The 17,269-nt window shown below is 46.5% G+C and overlaps 1 protein-coding gene across 3 annotated transcripts in view; it reads left to right on the top strand.

Annotated features, from left to right (window-relative positions):
- TLL2 (tolloid like 2) overlaps positions 1-17,269 on the top strand; it is a 149,634-nt gene that overhangs the window by 56,152 nt on the left and 76,213 nt on the right. For all 3 annotated transcript variants that reach the window (XR_014826665.1, XM_001928475.5, XM_021074297.2), the window contains exon 3: positions 10,720-10,797. Coding sequence is in view for 2 of the 3 variants with exons in the window: in XM_001928475.5 (XP_001928510.2) it covers positions 10,720-10,797 (78 nt within the window). In the remaining variant the exon portion in view is untranslated. The remainder of the gene's footprint in view (positions 1-10,719; positions 10,798-17,269) is intronic.

The following is a 17,269-nucleotide window of genomic DNA, read 5'->3' as shown; positions in this document are numbered from 1 at the left end:
CACGTCTCAGAGCTAAGTAAGGCGGCCCCTCCATTTCCCTTCTCATATCTAGCTGGGTACCGAGTTACATTCATCCCATCACCTAAGTAGCTCTCTTCAGCACCCTTCTCTCCATCCCCACAGGATGTCATTCTCTGGGATGCCATCGCTTCTTGCCTGGGGACAAGCATTGATGCCTGTTGTAGCCTCCCATCCTGCAGCCTCCCTTTCCCAGGCCCCTCCCACCAGTGACTGCCTCCTGTATGTTGGAGTACTGTCCCGGCCCTGGGGACACATCCATGAAGAAGATGGAGCTGGCTTTTCAGAGAGTGTCAGGGAGGCAGGCAATAAACATGTAAGCAAATAAATGAGATCATTGCTGGTAATGCTCGGTGATGCCCAAAGGAAATAAATGTGCTAATAGTAATAATAGCTAACTCAACCAGTGCTGATGAGGGCCAGGCATGAGTCTCTGGCTTGAATGTATCATCTCTCTTAATCTTCCTAACAACCCTGAGGTGAATACACTCATCCTCATTTTATGGATGAGGAAAATGAAACATAAAGAGGTTAAGTGACTTAAGATCACACAGCTAGTAAGTGTCCAAGAAAAAGGTTAACCTTGGACGGCCTGACTCCAGAGCTGACACTCTAGGTCCATCCTGAAAACCACTTGACTTGCTAGAATGTTAGGTATCTGGAGATCAGGCAGGGGGTAGGCTGGTCCATTCATGGTCCCTGCCAAAGGTCACCTGGTATAGTCATTCCTTGTGACTCTGGGCTTGGTTGTGTGACTTGCTTTGGCCAGTAGGATGTTAGAAAGTGTGACAGAAGCAGAAGCTAAAAAGCACGTGCATCGTAGGGCGCATCCTTTTGGATGCTGCCTCCACAAAAGCATCTCAGCCATCCCCCAGCCATTTCAATTCATCTCTGCTCAGGCCCCAGAGCAGAGACAAACCAGCCCTGTTTGTTCCTTGCTCCAACTGCTGGCCCTCAGAATGAGAAGCAAGCGTAAAATGGTGGTGATTTTAAGCCACTCTGTTTAGAGAGAGAGATAGTTTCTTTTTTCCTTTTTTTTTTTTTTTTTTTTTTGGTATTTTTAGGGCCGCACCCACAGCATATGGAGGGTCAGGCTAGGGGTTGAATCTGAGCTGTAGCCGCTGGCCTATGCCACAGCCACAACAACATCAGACCCGAGCCACATCTGCACCCTACACCACAGCTCCTGGCACTGCCGGATCCTTAACCCACTTGAGCAAGGCCATGTCCTCATGGATGCTAGTCGGGTTCGTTAACCACTGAGCCATGATGGGAACTCCTAGAGGAATAGTTTCTTATGCAGCAGTAAATGATGGAAACAGCCAAGGTGCCAAGGCCAGGCTGGGTATGAAAGATGAGGGCCAGGTGTTCGAGAATACCTAGGGTCTGGGGCTCAGGAGCACTGGCGATGTGAAGCCAGGTGAGCAACAAGAACTCCAAGAGATCTCAGCAGAAGGTGCCGTGTAGCTCCACCAACAATCAGGGACTAGGGAAAAATGCAGATCAGACCCTTGGGGTGGGTGGAAGGTCCAAAACCAAGCAGGACAGACATCTGGCTGGAAGCTTTGGGAAGAGAGAGCTCAAATTTGCATGATTAAGAAGCCTCCCTTGAGCTTCTGCCTGGGGTAGAAGCAAATTCCTAGGCCTCATCAGCCAGGGCTAGGACACAGGTGGGAGCCCATTAACTGACTGGGGATGGGGTCTCCCAAGAGCCCACCCAACAGTGTCTGAGAGAAGGCTCCGACAGGCCCTTTCACGTGCTCACCAGTGAGCTGTCCTCTCTTCCTGTCTTGCCAAGGTGTGGCCTCATTATTTTTTCTTTCCATGGTCAGAGCAGGAAAAAAAAAAAAAAAAAGGTTGGACCACAACCTTTCCATCTGCATAAACAACGAATGTTTCTTTCCCATCGGAAGAGGGTTTCCCCAGCAACTGCGTGTGTGTGTGTGTGTGTGTGTGTGTGTGTGTGTGTGTACACGTGTGTGCAGACATGCACTACCAAGTGCAGAGCCCATGTTCTTAGGCAAAGTGTACGCTGGAATCTAGTTCTTCTTTCTGAAAATCCTTTTACTTCCTAATTACAAAAAGTAACATGTTGAAGAAGATTTAGAAATTACAAAAAGCACATGAAAAAATTCCCCCAAAAATCACCAATGGGAGATCATCTGCATGGATGTTGCGGGTATTTCCTTCCAGTATTTTTTCCATGTTTTTTTGTTTATGCCTTTTAAAAAGTAAAAGATGAAATCACGCTGGATCCTATTAGAATCATATTGGGTACCACTTCCTAACCTGTTTTTTGATTTATAATATGGACATTTTTCCCATCTCGCAAAGTTTTTTCTAAAACAGTTTCAAAGGTTATATAAAGTTCCATTATATCATAATTCATTTTACCACCCCCCCTGTTGGGGGTATGGCTGTTGCACTCTGTCTTTATGAAAAAAGTGTTGGGATGAACATCCTTTGTTTTTATTGTCAGTCAGTTCCTTCGTACTGGTATCTGGAAGTCCTATTATTGGGTCAAAGTCATATTATTGCTTGTTTTAAAAGACTTGGTACCTCCTACTAAATTCCCTCATAAAATGTTACCAATTTACATTCCTCCTACAACAGCAGTCTGCAAGAATTCCTGTTTTATTATACACTTGCCAATATTAAATCACTTCATTAACAAAACCTGGCAATGATCTTTTATCTCATTTTCCCTTTCCCTTCTGTAGCCTTTGCAATTTGGCATAGATAGAAAAGGCACTTGGCACTGAATTGCTTAGCATGGCACATTGATTACCGTAGTGGTGGCCTGGTTCATTCCTGTATCAACCTGTTCAAGGGGCTTTGCTTTTTTTTTTTCCCTAATGAATAATTAAAAGCTCTACTGAGCAGGTGTGCCTTGCCAGTAGTTTTCTGACAGAGGCGTGCAGATGTTTTATACGTTGGCCTTGCCTGGGATGCTTGCTCAGACCACACCTGTGCAGGTAGAGGATAAAGGACAGGGGTTTCAAGCACAGATTCTGGAGTCAGAAGGGCCGGCCTTGAAAGGCAGAATCAGTCACTTACACCTGGGTGACCTTGGACATCTTATCTATGAACCTCGGTTGTCTGCAAAAGAGGAACGATATTACTGACCCACAGGACTGCTGTGCTTATTATGCATGACCAAAGAGCATGGTAAATTGACTGCTTAAGACACAGTTGTGAGGGTTAGGCTCAAAGTTCCTGCTGGAACCGGCCCCGCATCCCTCAGGCGTCAGCCTTAATTCCAGCTCCATCAGAGTCTTATTTTCCTCCCTCTGGACTCTTTTACTTGCTGGTGTTTTTTTTTTTTCTTCCTGCTAGAATATTCTCCCCAGATAGATGTCCCCCTCTCATCACTCAGGTCTCAGCTCAAAGATCATCGACTCAGACCTTCCCTGGGCTCCCAACCCCCATTGCTCTTTCATAAAACCCTATTTTAATTTCGCCAAGGTACTTAATCCCTCCCTGGAATGATCACATTGATGATTTTCTTCCCTCTGCTAGAACCAGGAAGGTACCTTGAAGATCGGCCCTTGCTTGTCTCTGCCTTAGAGAACCCAGCACAGCATTGCTCAAAGCAAATACTCAGCCGGTATTTATTGAATGAATGGACTGCCAGTGAAGTGATGTTTAGGACCTTGTGCTAGAGATTATTTTTAAATTTTCCTTAGAGTAAAACAAAGCACTTTTATGCTAGATTTACCTCTGATGAGTCAAAGCTATAAATACAGGTATTAAAAAGTCAGTAAAGGTGAGAGCTAAGGTTGTCCTGGCAGAGTTACTTCAGCATGTGATGCATCTTAGAGGCTTTTTCTTTTTTTTCTTTGTCTATTTGTCTTTTCTAGGGCCGCACCCGGGGCACATGGAGGTTCCCAGGTTAGGGGTCTACCCCCAGCGGTAGCTGCCGGCCTACACCACAGCCACAGCAATGCTGGATCCGAGCCACGTCTGCAACCTACACCAGAGCTCACGGCAATGCCAGATCCTGAGCAAGGCCAGGGATCAAACCCGCAACCTTGTGGTTCCTAGTCGGATTCGTTAACCACTGAGCCATGACAGGAACTCCATCTTAGAGGCTTTGACACTAGATTTAGAAAATTTCAACCTCTCCACCCAAATGGCTCCGTGTCCCCAGTGATATCTTAGCTACTCTAAGCCTCAGTTACCGTGCGTGTAAAATAGGAATAATACCCATCTTAGAGGGTTGGTCTGAGGGGTGATTATGAGATGGCATATATAAGTACCTGCAGATAATCAGCATTTTAAAAATGGTGGTTATTTTTGCGTTTAAGAAAACCAAAAACCAAGTAATGTTAGGCTCTAAGAATGAGACAGAAGGAAAAACTAATCTAAGGTTTTTGTTTATTAATTACCATATTCATGAGTATTAATTCATAGTCACTATGAATGAACATATATTCAAATGGACAATATTGCTCTATGGCTTCCTCCTCGCAGGCTTTGGAAAAGCCCATCCCTTTCTGCCGGGATGTCTTTGGATGGATATAGTTAATATTTCATTCATTATGGTGGAGGGGCGTTGTGTGTACATCAGTGCCTCATATGATGCATACAATTAAGCCACTTTTTGTTGGGAGCGGAAGAAAATTGGGCTTTCCCAAAGAAAAGCAGCTTGCTCCCAAAGTTGCTAACAGATTGCTTCTTAATTGAACTTGGGAGGTGAATTATATGGTGAATTAGAAAAAAGAACAACTCTGAATTTAGTGAATTGTTCCATAAAGGAAACTGCAGGATTGAATTGCAAATGCTGGACAGAAACCTTTCAGCCTGGCCCCAGGCATCACGGGCTGCTGACCTCTGCTGTGTTTCAGTGAGAGCGTGAACAGGCCGGGAGCTCTGTTTTCAAGGCCTGGAGGGCATTCTTTCCCAGAGACCAGCTGTAAGCCTGGGTTTCTTATGCAAAGGAGACATTTGAATAAACCCCTGTGACTAATGAAATCTACAAGGTCTTTGCATATCCTCTCACTGAAGAGGTAATTAACCAAAGATCAAATATGGGCATTTATATGTATTTCTGTTCAAATATTTTTTTTGTCTTGCAATCACACCCAAGGAAAAATTTATCCCTACTCCCTAAATACCCCCTCCCCCCATAGCCCCTAATCTTTGCATCAGGCTTCCTTGCTCGGTGTGCTTATGGCTGCAGTTTTAGCCACAGTCACACTGTCTTACTCATTTACTTGCTTTTACTGAAACAGAGCAGCACTTTCCATCAACTTGGATCTGAGAAATGACTTTTCTTGTTGTCTCTCTGTCTCCAGCTCCACCTCTCCCATTCCCTAGTGAGCTTAGGAGGAGAGAGGTTGGTTGTAAGAAAATATCATCAGGGGAGACCACCTTACAGGATTCTTTGAGCAGAGAATCTCAATTTTGGTTGCACCTTAGAATCACCCCTGGAGCTTTTTAAAATCCCAAGGTTCAGGCCATACCCCAGACCAATTAAATAAGAGCCTCTGGGGGTGGGATACAGGTGTCAATATTTTTCCAAAAAGCTTCCGAGGATGATTCCCAAAGTGTAGCCAAGGTTGAAAGCCATTGTTCCATGAATATCTGCTTCCCTCCTTCCATAAGCTGGTAAAGACCAAACTTTCATCAGTTACACTGAGTTAGAAATGATTGGGTTTTCTATTTAAGCACTGTCTACCTGACTCTTCCATCTTCCCATCCATCTATTCCTCCATCAGTCCATCTATTTATCCATCCTTCCACCCACCACATATTTTATTGAGTGTCTGCTATGTGCCAGGCACAGTGCTGAGTGTTTATTATTGGACAAGACAAGATCCCTTTCTTCAAGATGCTGAAAAGTAAAAACCAGACTAGGGGATGAGCTGAGTAGTGAATACCTTGTAGTGAAGGCTGTCCAGGGAGCTGGTGACACAGAGGAGGGGGTTTCTAACCCAAGAGAAGGAATGGGGCTTCCCAGAGGAAGTGATGTCCAAGCTGAGCCTTGATGGTCCGGTAGGATTTGGCCGGGTGAAGAGGTGGGTGTGGCTGAGGAAGGTGCCTCAATAGAAGGAAAGGGGGAATCCAAGGTGCAGTAAGTAGCTGAGGTGGCTGAGCATCGAGTGGGAGTGGGGATGTAGCAGGAAGCCCTGAGGTGCCAGGTGGAGGAGGCGAGCAGGGCCGTATCGCAGGGGGTCCCTTAGTCCCGTTAGGAGTTGGAACTCATCCCAAGGGAGGGGGGAGCTTTGGGAGGGTTTTCATCAGGGGACTAGCCAACCCACATTCACTCCAGGCAGATCCAGGCTCAGCCGTCCTGGAAGCAGGAGATTTGCTGCCCTTCTGAGAAAAAAGACAGAGCCTCCAGGCTCTCGCTGGTAAGAGGCAAAGAGAATGTGTGTTAACTGCTGGAACCCCAGTCTCATCACTGACTTTGTTTTTTTTTTTTTTTGTCTTTTTGCCATTTCTTGGGCCGCTCCCGCGGCATATGGAGGTTCCCAGGCTGGGAGTTGAATCAGAGCTGTAGCCGCCAGCCTAAGCCAGAGCCACAGCAACGAGGGATCCGAGCCACGTCTGCGACCTACACCACAGCTCACGGCAACACCGGATCGTTAACCCACAGAGCAAGGGCAGGGACCGAACCCGCAACCTCATGGTTCCTAGTCGGATTCGTTAACCACTGCGCCATGACGGGAACTCCTCATCACTGACTTTGGATGTCCCTTCATAGACCTCCTGGAAAATGCCCTGGGTGCCTCAGGAATAAGCAGCCGCTCCCAGACACCCCACTTGTTCTCCTTGTTCCTTCTGGATCTGAGGCTGAGGGGAAGGACTGGTGGATAAGTCAGGACCCACCTTCAGGCGTCTCCATTACTATCCATCTCTGTACCTTCAGAACAGACAAGTCACGTCGCCTCCCGGAGCCTTGTTGCCTCATCTGTGAGATGGGGATGTTTATGGCTCTTTTGTCACTGAATCTTCATGGGCTAGATTTACAAAATTCAAGGCAAGGAGAGCCCTGTTCTTAGCACATGTCAACACTGTATTTGGCATATAGCAAACACTGACTTTTTTCCCCATCTCCATCTCCTCGGGGGCATCTGGTCTCCCCTCAACTTCAGAACTTTGCTCTTATAACCCCAGGGGCCAGGGGGCCAAGGCAATCAGAAGCCCTCACCCCTCCCCTCCTCTGCCTGCTGCAGACCTGAATATCAGCCTCTCCTAGCCATTGCTCCCTCAGCCACAGCCTCCAGCTAACCTTGAACCAGGCTAGGTATCCTTGTAAGCTGATTTCTGTGCACCCTCCACTCCTATCCCTTTTGCAGTAGAGACCCTACAAGCCAGGTAAACCCTATCCCAAGCAGGTCTAAACCTTCCAACCCTCCATGCCGGGCTGGTGCTTTGTGGAATCTCCTTTCAAAGCCCAGCTCCTGTGTCCCCATCCTGTCACATTCAAAGCGAGTGCAATTACAAAACCCTTTCCTGCCCTCTGGCTCCCATCTAGATCTCTCAGAATGAAAACCAAAATCCTGAAAACGGCCCACAAGGTCTGCCATGAACTGACCCTCCGAACCCTCCACCACTCACAGACCTTGTTGCCTACTGTTCTTTCCCTCGCTCATTCCATTCCTGCTGCCAGGCACGCTCCTGCCCCAGGGCCTTTGTACCTGCTGTTCCTTCCGTTGCAATGCCCTCCCCCAGATATCTACAGACTCTCTCCCTCCCTTTCTTCAGGCTTCTGCTTTTCTACCTTTCATGAAACAGCAACCCTCAGCCCTAGCACTCCCTGTTCCCCAAACCCCTATTTATTTTCCTCGTAGTGCTTATCAACAACCAACTTCTATATTTAGCTGCCTATTTGTTTATCATTTTCTCCTCTATCCTCCACCGGAATGTAATTTCCATGAGGTCAGGGCAGAGTGTGTTCACTGTCATATCCTGAGCAGCAGAAACAGCATCTGGCATGTAGCAGGTGTCGGATAAATATTTGTTGAATGAGCCAGCGCCTAAACAACCCATTACCTCATTCGGAACTCACAACAGCCCATTTGACAGATGAAAAGTACTAACACCCAAGGTCTCATCCTCGGTTACACAGGGAATAGGGACTAAGTTGGTCCCAGAGCCTGGGACCCAGGCTTTTTTCCTTCAGTCTGCACAGGGCACATTCCTCTGTTGGCCAGCGATTTTCAAACCATCAGGATTTCCCCTGACCTTTAGCCCAAGAGGAAATGATAGCACAAACTGGAAGAATACTCAGAGGGCTGGGAGCTGGCTGTGAACGCCCCGGCAGCTGCAGGGAGTGTGTGAGTGGATTCTGACTTGGCCTGAAAGACAGTGGACGAGCAGGATGAAGGCATGCAAACATATCAGCGTGCGCCTGGTCTGCCTCCAGGGTCAGTCACCAGAGGGAAAGAGGTGGTCTGCGTGTCAGGAGTCGGGATGCGGGGCCGCAGGGCTGTCTCCCGTGATTGTCTGGGACCTGAGCCTTAGGTTCCGTGTTTGGGACCCTTCCCTGAACAGGCTGGAAGCTGGGGCTCAGGAAAGATCCTCAGGCTGCTGCTGATGGTGTCCTGAGCCCTCAGCCTCCCTTGTGGGCTGGCAACTCTGGGCTGATTCTTTCGTGTCTTAGTTTTCCCCTCCGTAAAATGAGTTTACACTTCTTCTGCCACAGATTGTTTTAATTAAGGTCAAAGGGGAGATGGGGAAACTGCTTTGTAAGTTGCAAATTTCTAAAGAAATGTCAAGAAATAATTTTGCCCAAGTAGATCATCCTGTAGATGCCTTGATGTGGTTTCCTGTGTGTGACAGTCTCTCCTCAACACAGGCTTTGTCCTCAACTCTGCTCCCAGGTATCCGGACCCATCCAGCTGCTCAACCCCCAAATGTAGGAGTCCCTGGGGGACTCTCTTGGCCTCATATCTAATCCATCAGCCTCTTCTGTTGCTCTGCCTCCAACTATATTCCTGATGCCCCTGCAGATCCAGCCTCCCTCTCTGCCAGCCGTGGTCAGCCCCTGCACATGGCAAGCTCATTCCCTGTCCAGGTTCTTTCCACATCCTGCTTCTGCTGGGATGCGCTGGCCCAGATCTCTGTGTGGCTGGCTCCTTCTTGTCTTCCATGTCTCAACTCCAATGCCACCTTCCTAGAGGTCCTTCTCCAACCACTTTCTAAGCAGCCGCTCCAGTCTGCTCTACCACGTACTGCATTTGATTTTCCAAGCGTTTTCTGAACCTGCAATCAGTTTATTCCTTTGTTTTCTTACCTTCTCTTTACTGTCCAGCCACCCATTTGGAACGTATGCACCATCTGTCTTATTCACGGCTGGATCCCCACTGCCTGGGATTGGACCTGGCTCACAGTAGGTCTAAAGATAGATAGTGACTAAGCATTTTCCTGATGGGGACAGCAGTGTGCCTGATTTCTAGATGATGATACTAGCAAACAAGTACGTGCATCACTGTCCTTGAATGAGACAGTGTCAGCAGAGTCTGATTTATAAACAGGGCAATTTCTAAAAGGAGACTCACCCCAGAGAGGAAAGCAGGCTGGCTGATTAAGCCAAGGCAGCAGCAACTGTCACATCACGAGCCGGGAGCAGCACTGGTGGCATCTCCCTGCATCCTAAGCCAGTGACTCCAGAATCAGAAGCAGAATCAGAAGTAGCAGAATATCCTGTTTGCTCTGGGCTTTCTCAGGGAGGTGGGGGTGAGGAAGCTGACTTTGGAATTTGCCTGTTAGCTTTGTATATTTCACCCCAAGTGCCTCTGAACTGATGGAGGAGAGGATACTTTTCTAATTTGTGAACTATGTGTGTGGTTATAAGAAAGCGGGTCTTTCTGTTTCAATCTACAGAACAGAAACAGACTCATGGGCAGAGAGAACAGATTTGTGCTTGCCAAGGGCGAAGGGGAGGGAGTGGGATGGATTGGGAATTTGGGGTTAGTAGATGCAAACTTGTTACATTTAGAATGGATAAGCAATGAGGTCCTGCTGTATAGCACAGGGAAGTATATATAGCCAGTCACTTGTGATGGAAAATGATAGACGAGAACATGAGAAAAAAAGGTATATATATATATGTGTATATATATATGTGTGTGTATATATATATATATATATATATATATATATATATATATATGTATAACTGGGTCACTTTGCTGTATAGCAGAAGTTGGCAGAACATTATAAATCAAGTATAATAAAAAAATTTTTTTTTAAAGAAAGCAGGTGTTTTTGGCCTGAGCATTAAGAACAGTGCCCAGCATGTGCTAAAGGCCCAGTCATCAAATCTTTACAGATCCACTGGCGATTCCTCTTTTTTTTTTTTTTTTTTTTTTTTTTTTTTTTTTTTTTTTTTTTTTTTTTGCTTTTAAGGCCGTACCTGCTGCGTGTGGAGGTTCCCATGCTAGGGGTCAAATCGTAGCTACAGCTGCCGGTCTACACCACAGCCACAGCAATGCCAGATCCAAGCTGCATCTGTGACCTACACCACAGCTCACGGCAACGCCGGATCCTTAACCCACTGCACGAGGCCAGGGATCAAACCAGCAACCTCATGGTTCCCAGTTGGATTCATTTCTGCTGCCCCACAACGGGAACTCCTCACTGGTGATTCTGATCATTCTCCAGGGAACCAGGTTCGTTCCCTCAATTTGCAGGGCTGGTGCAAAGAAAGCTGTTCTGTCCTCATGTTTCTTTTCTTCTCTGTTCCTTTAGGTGGGCTTGGAGAGCAGCCTTCTGAGAGCTGGCCAAACACTACAGCCATGAATACCAGCAGCCAGGAAGCTAGAGAGGGTAATGTAAGGCCCACCAGGCCTTGGGGGACTTCTTGGTTTTCAGTTGTAAATGTCGCATACCATAAAATTTAACATTTTAACTATTTTAATGTGTACCATTTAGTGGCATTAAGTACATATAAAACATTGTGCCACCATCACCACTAACTAGCTCCCGTCATTCACCATGTCCCTCCCCTCCCCCGACCTTGGCTTTGGGACGCTCTTACAGTGCTTTTTATTCTTTATCTTAGTGGACTAGAAACACTAAATTCTGTGGAATAAGAGACTGAGTCCTTTTGTTGAGTGGGGTGGGCTGGTTGCCAGGGAAAGGTGTAAGGTGGCATTTGGTTGATCCAGGGCTGGATGGCCTTCAGTTAAACTCAGCAATCTGGCCATGACTTTTCTCTCTTTTCTCACTTGGCCAGTGAGCTGAAGACCCTGAGGGCTGAGAGGAGTGACGATGAAGGTTTAGAAACCAGGGGTCTGACAGAATGAGTGGGTGTGGGTGGCAAAGAAAGTAAATAGAGCTGAGGTGGGAACTGGGGAGACCCCATGGGCTGCTGGGAGTGACTGCTATTGGGATGGCTGTCTGTGGGCAGGGCTGCCTGGAAGCACCACCTTGGCCTGTCTGCATGTTGGTGCTCAGACCCACCTGCGCACTGAGATGCTAGCTGGAGATCATGGGAGGCACCTAGCTGGGAGCACCTCAGTTTTAGAGAAACTCCCTGTTCAGAAGCTGTGCTGGAGGAGAAAGGCTTCTGTCCAGCCTGCATCCTGCAGGGATCAGGGCTCACTGCTGACAGTGGCCTTTCTTTATCACAGACCCAAAGGAGTCTTTGAATATTTTTTTTGCTTTTGCTTTTTAGGGCTGCCTCTGTGGCATACGGAGGTTCCCAGGCTAGGGGTCGAATCCCAGCTCTAGCTGCTGGCCTCCACCTCAGCCACAGCAATGGCAGATCCGAGCCGCGTCTTTGACCTACACCATAGCTCATGGCACCGCTGGAACCTTAACCCACTGAGCGAGACCAGGAATCGAACCCCCGTCCTCATGGATACTAGTCCGGTTTGTTTCTGCTGAGCCACGATGGGAACCCAGGAATCATTTTTTAAATGCCAGAATCCCATGTTTCAGGGATACCTATGTAGAGTTGAAATACAAACCCATTATTTGCTTTATTTTATGTCTTTGCTTTATTGTTATTTTATATTTTACACATATGCATACATATATATAATTTCACATGAATGCATGAATGTGATGATATCATGATATACTTTTTTGCATTTTTTTTCTTTTCCCTGTTTTTTTTTTTTTTTTGTCTTTTGTCTTTTTGTTGTTGTTGTTGTTGTTGTTGTTGTTGTTATTGTTGCTATTTCTTGGGCCGCTCCCACGGCATATGGAGGTTCCCAGGCTAGGGGTTGAATCGGAGCTGTAGCCACCGGCCTACGCCAGAGCCACAGCAACGTGGGATCCGAGCCGCGTCTGTAACCTACACCACAGCTCACGGCAACGCCAGATCGTTAACCCACTGAGCAAGGGCAGGGATCGAACCCTCAACCTCATGGTTCCTAGTCGGATTCGTTAACCACTGCGCCACGACGGGAACTCCCTTCCCTGTTTTTTTGACTACTTCTTTCACTCCTTTTTTCCACACATTGTCCCTCTACTCTTCCCCCAGGTAATGCCCACTAATAACTTTATATGCACCCTTCCATATTTTTCCCCATACATATGTATTCACATATATAACAATGTAGACACATGCACATATACATAAATATACCTATAAACACATATAAACATATATCTACAGATATAAGATTTGTCATTTTTTTTAAAAAATGAGATTATATTTGATACTCTTTTTTTTTTTTTTTTTTGGTTTGTTTTTCTATGGCTGCACCCATGGCATATAGAGATTCCCAGGCTAGGGGTCCAATCGGAGCTGTAGCTGCCAGCTTACGCCACAGCCACAGCAATGCGGGATCCAAGCTGCGTTTGTGACCTACACCACAGCTCACAGCAACGCCAGATCCTCAACCCACCGAACGAGGCCAGGGATTGAACAAGCAACCTCATGGTTCCTAGTCGGATTTGTTAACCACTGAGCCACGATGGGAACTCCTGATACATATTTTTTATGCATATGTTTTTCTCATTCATCAATACCTCAGGGCCAACCTCTCCAAGACACTTGTTATAACTTCAATTTATTTTTTTGACTAGTTGCAAAATATTCCTGGTATGAATGGACTTAATTTATTCAATCCTTCCTGTATTAATGAATACTTCAAGTTTTTTTTGCCATTGAAAACAAAGCTGCAGTGAAATTCCTGAATGTAAATCCTTACACACTTATTCTGTTTTTAACAGATGTTGCTAGAATAAGTTTCAAAAGGTGTAACCATTTACATTTCTATAACAATTTATAAATGTGCTACTTTTGCCATATGCTCCCTGGCACTTGGTGCTTTCAGTGTTTTCAATGATATGAATAATAGCTCATTATTACTTAATTTGTATTTCTCTGACTCCTGGTGACTTTTTGCATCTTTTCCTATCTTTCCCGGTGATTTGGGGTGCACTTCTGTGACTCACCTCTTCTCTTTTGGTCCTTGGCCCATTTAAAAAAAGTTGGTTTTGAATTCCTCATTGTGGCTCAGTGGAAACAAATCTGACTAGCACCCAGAGGACACAGGTTCAGTCCCTGGCCTTGCTCCTAGTGGGTTAAGGAGCCAGCGTTGCCATGAGCTGTGGTGTAGGTCGCAGACTGGGCTTGGATCTGGTGTTGCTGTGGCTGTGGTATAGGCTGGCAGCTGCAACTCTGGTTCGACTCCTGGCCTGGGAACCTCCATATGCCGTAAGTACGGCCCTAAACAGATAGATAAATAAATAAATATTGGTTGAAGTATAGTTGACTTACAATGTTGTGTTTAATACCTGCTGCACAGCAAAGTGATTCAGTTATATACATATACATGTTCATTTCCATTATGGTTTATCACGGGATGTTGAAAATAGTTCCTTGTGCTATATGGTAGGACCTTGTTGCTCACCCATCCTGTATATAATAATTTTTATCTACTAATCCCAAACTACCAAGCCTCCCCCCCCCCACTCCATTCCCTCCTCTTTAGCAACCACAAATCTGTTCTCTATGTCTATGAGTGTGTTTCTGTTGCATAGATATGTTCATTTGTGTCACATATGATGTTGTTTGTCTTTCTCTTTCTGACTGACTTCACTTAGTATGATAATCTCTCTAGCTCTATCCATATTGCCGCAAATGGCATTATTTCATTCTTTCTCATGACTGGGTAATATTCCATTGTAGTATATACCACATCTTAATCCATTCATCTGTTGTTGGGCATTTAGGTTGTTTCCGTGTCTTGGCTGTTTTTGAATAGTGCTGCTATGAACATAGGGCTGCATGTATTTTTCCAAAGTATAGTTTTGTCTGGATATATGCCCAGGAGTGGGATTGCTGGGTCATATGGCAACTCTATTTTTAGCTTCTTGAGGAACCTCCACACTGTTTTCCATAGTGGCCACACCAGCTTACATCCCACCAAGAGTGTAGAGGGTTTCCTTTTCTCTACACCCTCTCCAGCATTTGTTATTTGTAGACTTTTAAACGATGGCCATTCTGACATTTGTGAGATGGTACCTCATTACAGTTTTGATTTGTATTTCTCTAATAATTAGCGATGTGGAGCATCTTTGCATGTGCCTATTTGGCCGATTTGTCTATTGGCTTGTCAGGCTCTTCTTGTCCATCTGACCTCGGTTAGGGAAAGGCAGAGTCTTCTGCTCCCACCCACCCACCCCCGCCGCCCTTTGACAAACATGCAGCTAATTCTCAGTCACACCGCATATTGCTGGAACTGAGCACAAGATCCCTTTAAAATCTGTATTTTTCTGCTTTGCTTTCTTGAAGGTATTTTGACTTAGGCATGTCCAGGCTCCTAGATGGCTGATAAATTCAGCGTCACTTCATTTGGGCCACAAATGACTACTAACAAGCACTTTGTGGTAAAAATGGAGCACAGGGGATGAAACCAGAGGGCTGTGATATAGAGGCCACACCTAATTTTTCCCTCACCATTTAATGATTTATTATTGCATAAAAACCAGCCCCAAACTCAGTGACTTCAAACTGTGATTGTTTATCTTTCATGATTCTGTGCGTTGACTGGGCTCAGTGGGGTGGTTTTTCAACAGATGTCAGCCGGGGTCATTCACTTGACTGCATTCACCTGGCAGCTGGGTTGAGGGGTCCAAAAAGCTTTAGTTGCATAGCTGGTACTTTGGTGTGCCCCCACGTGGCTCCTCTCTCCACGTGGACGTTCACCATTTAGTTGTACGCCCTGAGGTGTTTTTAACAGCATAGCAGCTGGCTTCCTAAAAGAGAGAGGAGACAGAATCCACCAGTCCATTTAAGGCTTTGACTAAGAACTCTTAGAATGCTACTTCTGCCACATTCCATTGGTCAAAATAAGCCAAAAGGCCAGCTCAGTTTCAAGGAGGAGAAAACAGATTCCACCCCTGACTGTAAGAAGTGGCAAGAGCTTACAGAGATGAGAGCCATGGCCGTGTTTGGAGACCCTCGAATATGCCTTCCCTCGCTGCATCTTACCTGCTCACCTGCAGCACTGTCATCAGGATTTTTTAAGTATGAAAAATCACCAGTTTGTCGGGTGTACAATGATCCAACCAAAAGAACTTGAACAGTTAGACACGCTTGGGTTTGCATCCCAGCTCAGCCGCTTAGTAGCTATGACCTTGGTTAAGTTATCCAGCTCCTCATCTAAGGTTTGGAGAGAATTAGAAATAATATTTATGTAGAGCGCATAGCCAGGTGTCTGAAACATGAGGTACTCAATGAATGTATCTCCTCCACGTCTCTCTCTTTGCCTCCAAGAATTATATTATCCAGGCCCGAAAGTGCATCGTCCACCTCTAGCCTGGGATTCCACAGCTGTTCAACAGCTGTGCAGAAACACCATCAAGGACGACAGGAAGGAGCAAGGCTCCAGCAGCCCATTAAAATTTTGCCTCTGGTTGGGTTGGGTTGTACACAGTACTCACTCTGCGACCTTCTTGGGCGTTTTAAAGAGGATGATGGCAGCACCATCACACCCACGCCCCGCACCCCTGCAGCTGATGACATCCACAGTCTGCAAGCCCTCAAATGACCCTGGTTTGTTTGAAGAGGATAATGTCAAGGTTACGCCAGTCCATCCACTCTGTATTACAACAGCAGACGAGCAGGTCTTTAAGCATCTAGGGTGAACCTAAAGAGGAAGGAGACCCCAAAGGCGAGGTGAAGGCAGGCCCTTCTGGCTTGTCCCTCTAGCCCCCTACCCCCACCCCCAACCCCGACTCTGTCCAGCCAGGACATTGCCAGATACCAGCCTGGGTGCCTCTTGGTTGTGTTTGAATTAAAGAGAAGACAAGTTGTGTCCATCTCAGATTCCTCTTTGAATCACAACCCACCCCTATTCTACCACCCCCCGAAAAAGAGACCGCCCAAGCAGGAGAAAGGATCTAAGGGAAGCCCCGGCCTGCTGGCTGCAGCAGTGGATTTGTTTCCTGGCATTATGTGGCTCCCCTCAGCCCTGACGGTGGGGATTTGTGCTTCCGGCTTTTCGGAGGGCTGGGGGGCTTGGAGAATTGCTCATTCAGCATCCCCCCAGCAGACCTTTTGGTCTGAGGAGTCTTCCTCCCCTGGAGATGAGAGCTCAGCGTGCATCTGGGGGCTGATAATGGAATGAATGAGATGGAGTGTGTAACTGTTCCTCAAATGAAGCTGTGACTGTTTTGGTAGAGCCCGATTTCCAGAACCATATTTAGGAAAGAGAATGGACCTTTCACTTTCTATACAGTCCCTAAGGGCTTTATGCTGAAGCAAATAACACAGGAATGGGGTTGTGCCAGAGAACAGGGACACGACGAACTTGGGTACAGAGTACCACATAGCACACAAACCCAAGTGTCACTTCTGCCAGTGTGTCTGGGTGTAAACTGTGAAACTTGAGGCATTCTTTCTAGCCTGTCCACAAATGAAGCGTTGAGAGCGATTACAGCAGCTCACATGGAGCTGTTACCACGGCAGGCATTGGATCTTCATTGCCTGGATCGATGCCCATGAACCAGCAGCAGGAAGGAAGGCTCAGGGGACCATGGCTTGTCTAAAGCCACACAGGGGGTGAATGGCAGCATTTATCTTGCACCTAAATCCCCCTGACCCCAGGGCTCTTGCTTTTATTTTTATTTTTATTTTTTCCTTTTTTTTTTTTCTATAGGGCCGCACCCTCAGCATATGGAGGTTCCCAGGCTAGGGCTCTAATCGGAGCTGTAGCCACCCACCTACGCCAGAGCCACAGCAACTCCGGATCCGAGTCACATCTGTGACCTACACCACAGCTCACAGCAACGCCAGATCCTTAACCCACTGACCAAGGCCAGGGATCCAACCCGCAAC

This window comes from Sus scrofa, chromosome 14 (assembly GCF_054392235.1).
Source record: "Sus scrofa isolate SSC_HxYL_T2T_F1_AM1 chromosome 14, Sscrofa_HxYL_maternal_Yorkshire_Landrace_v2.0, whole genome shotgun sequence".
NCBI classification, from domain to species: domain Eukaryota; kingdom Metazoa; phylum Chordata; class Mammalia; order Artiodactyla; family Suidae; genus Sus; species Sus scrofa.
The sequence above is the reverse complement of the archived record's forward strand: the minus strand, read 5'-3'. Positions and strand labels throughout refer to the sequence as shown.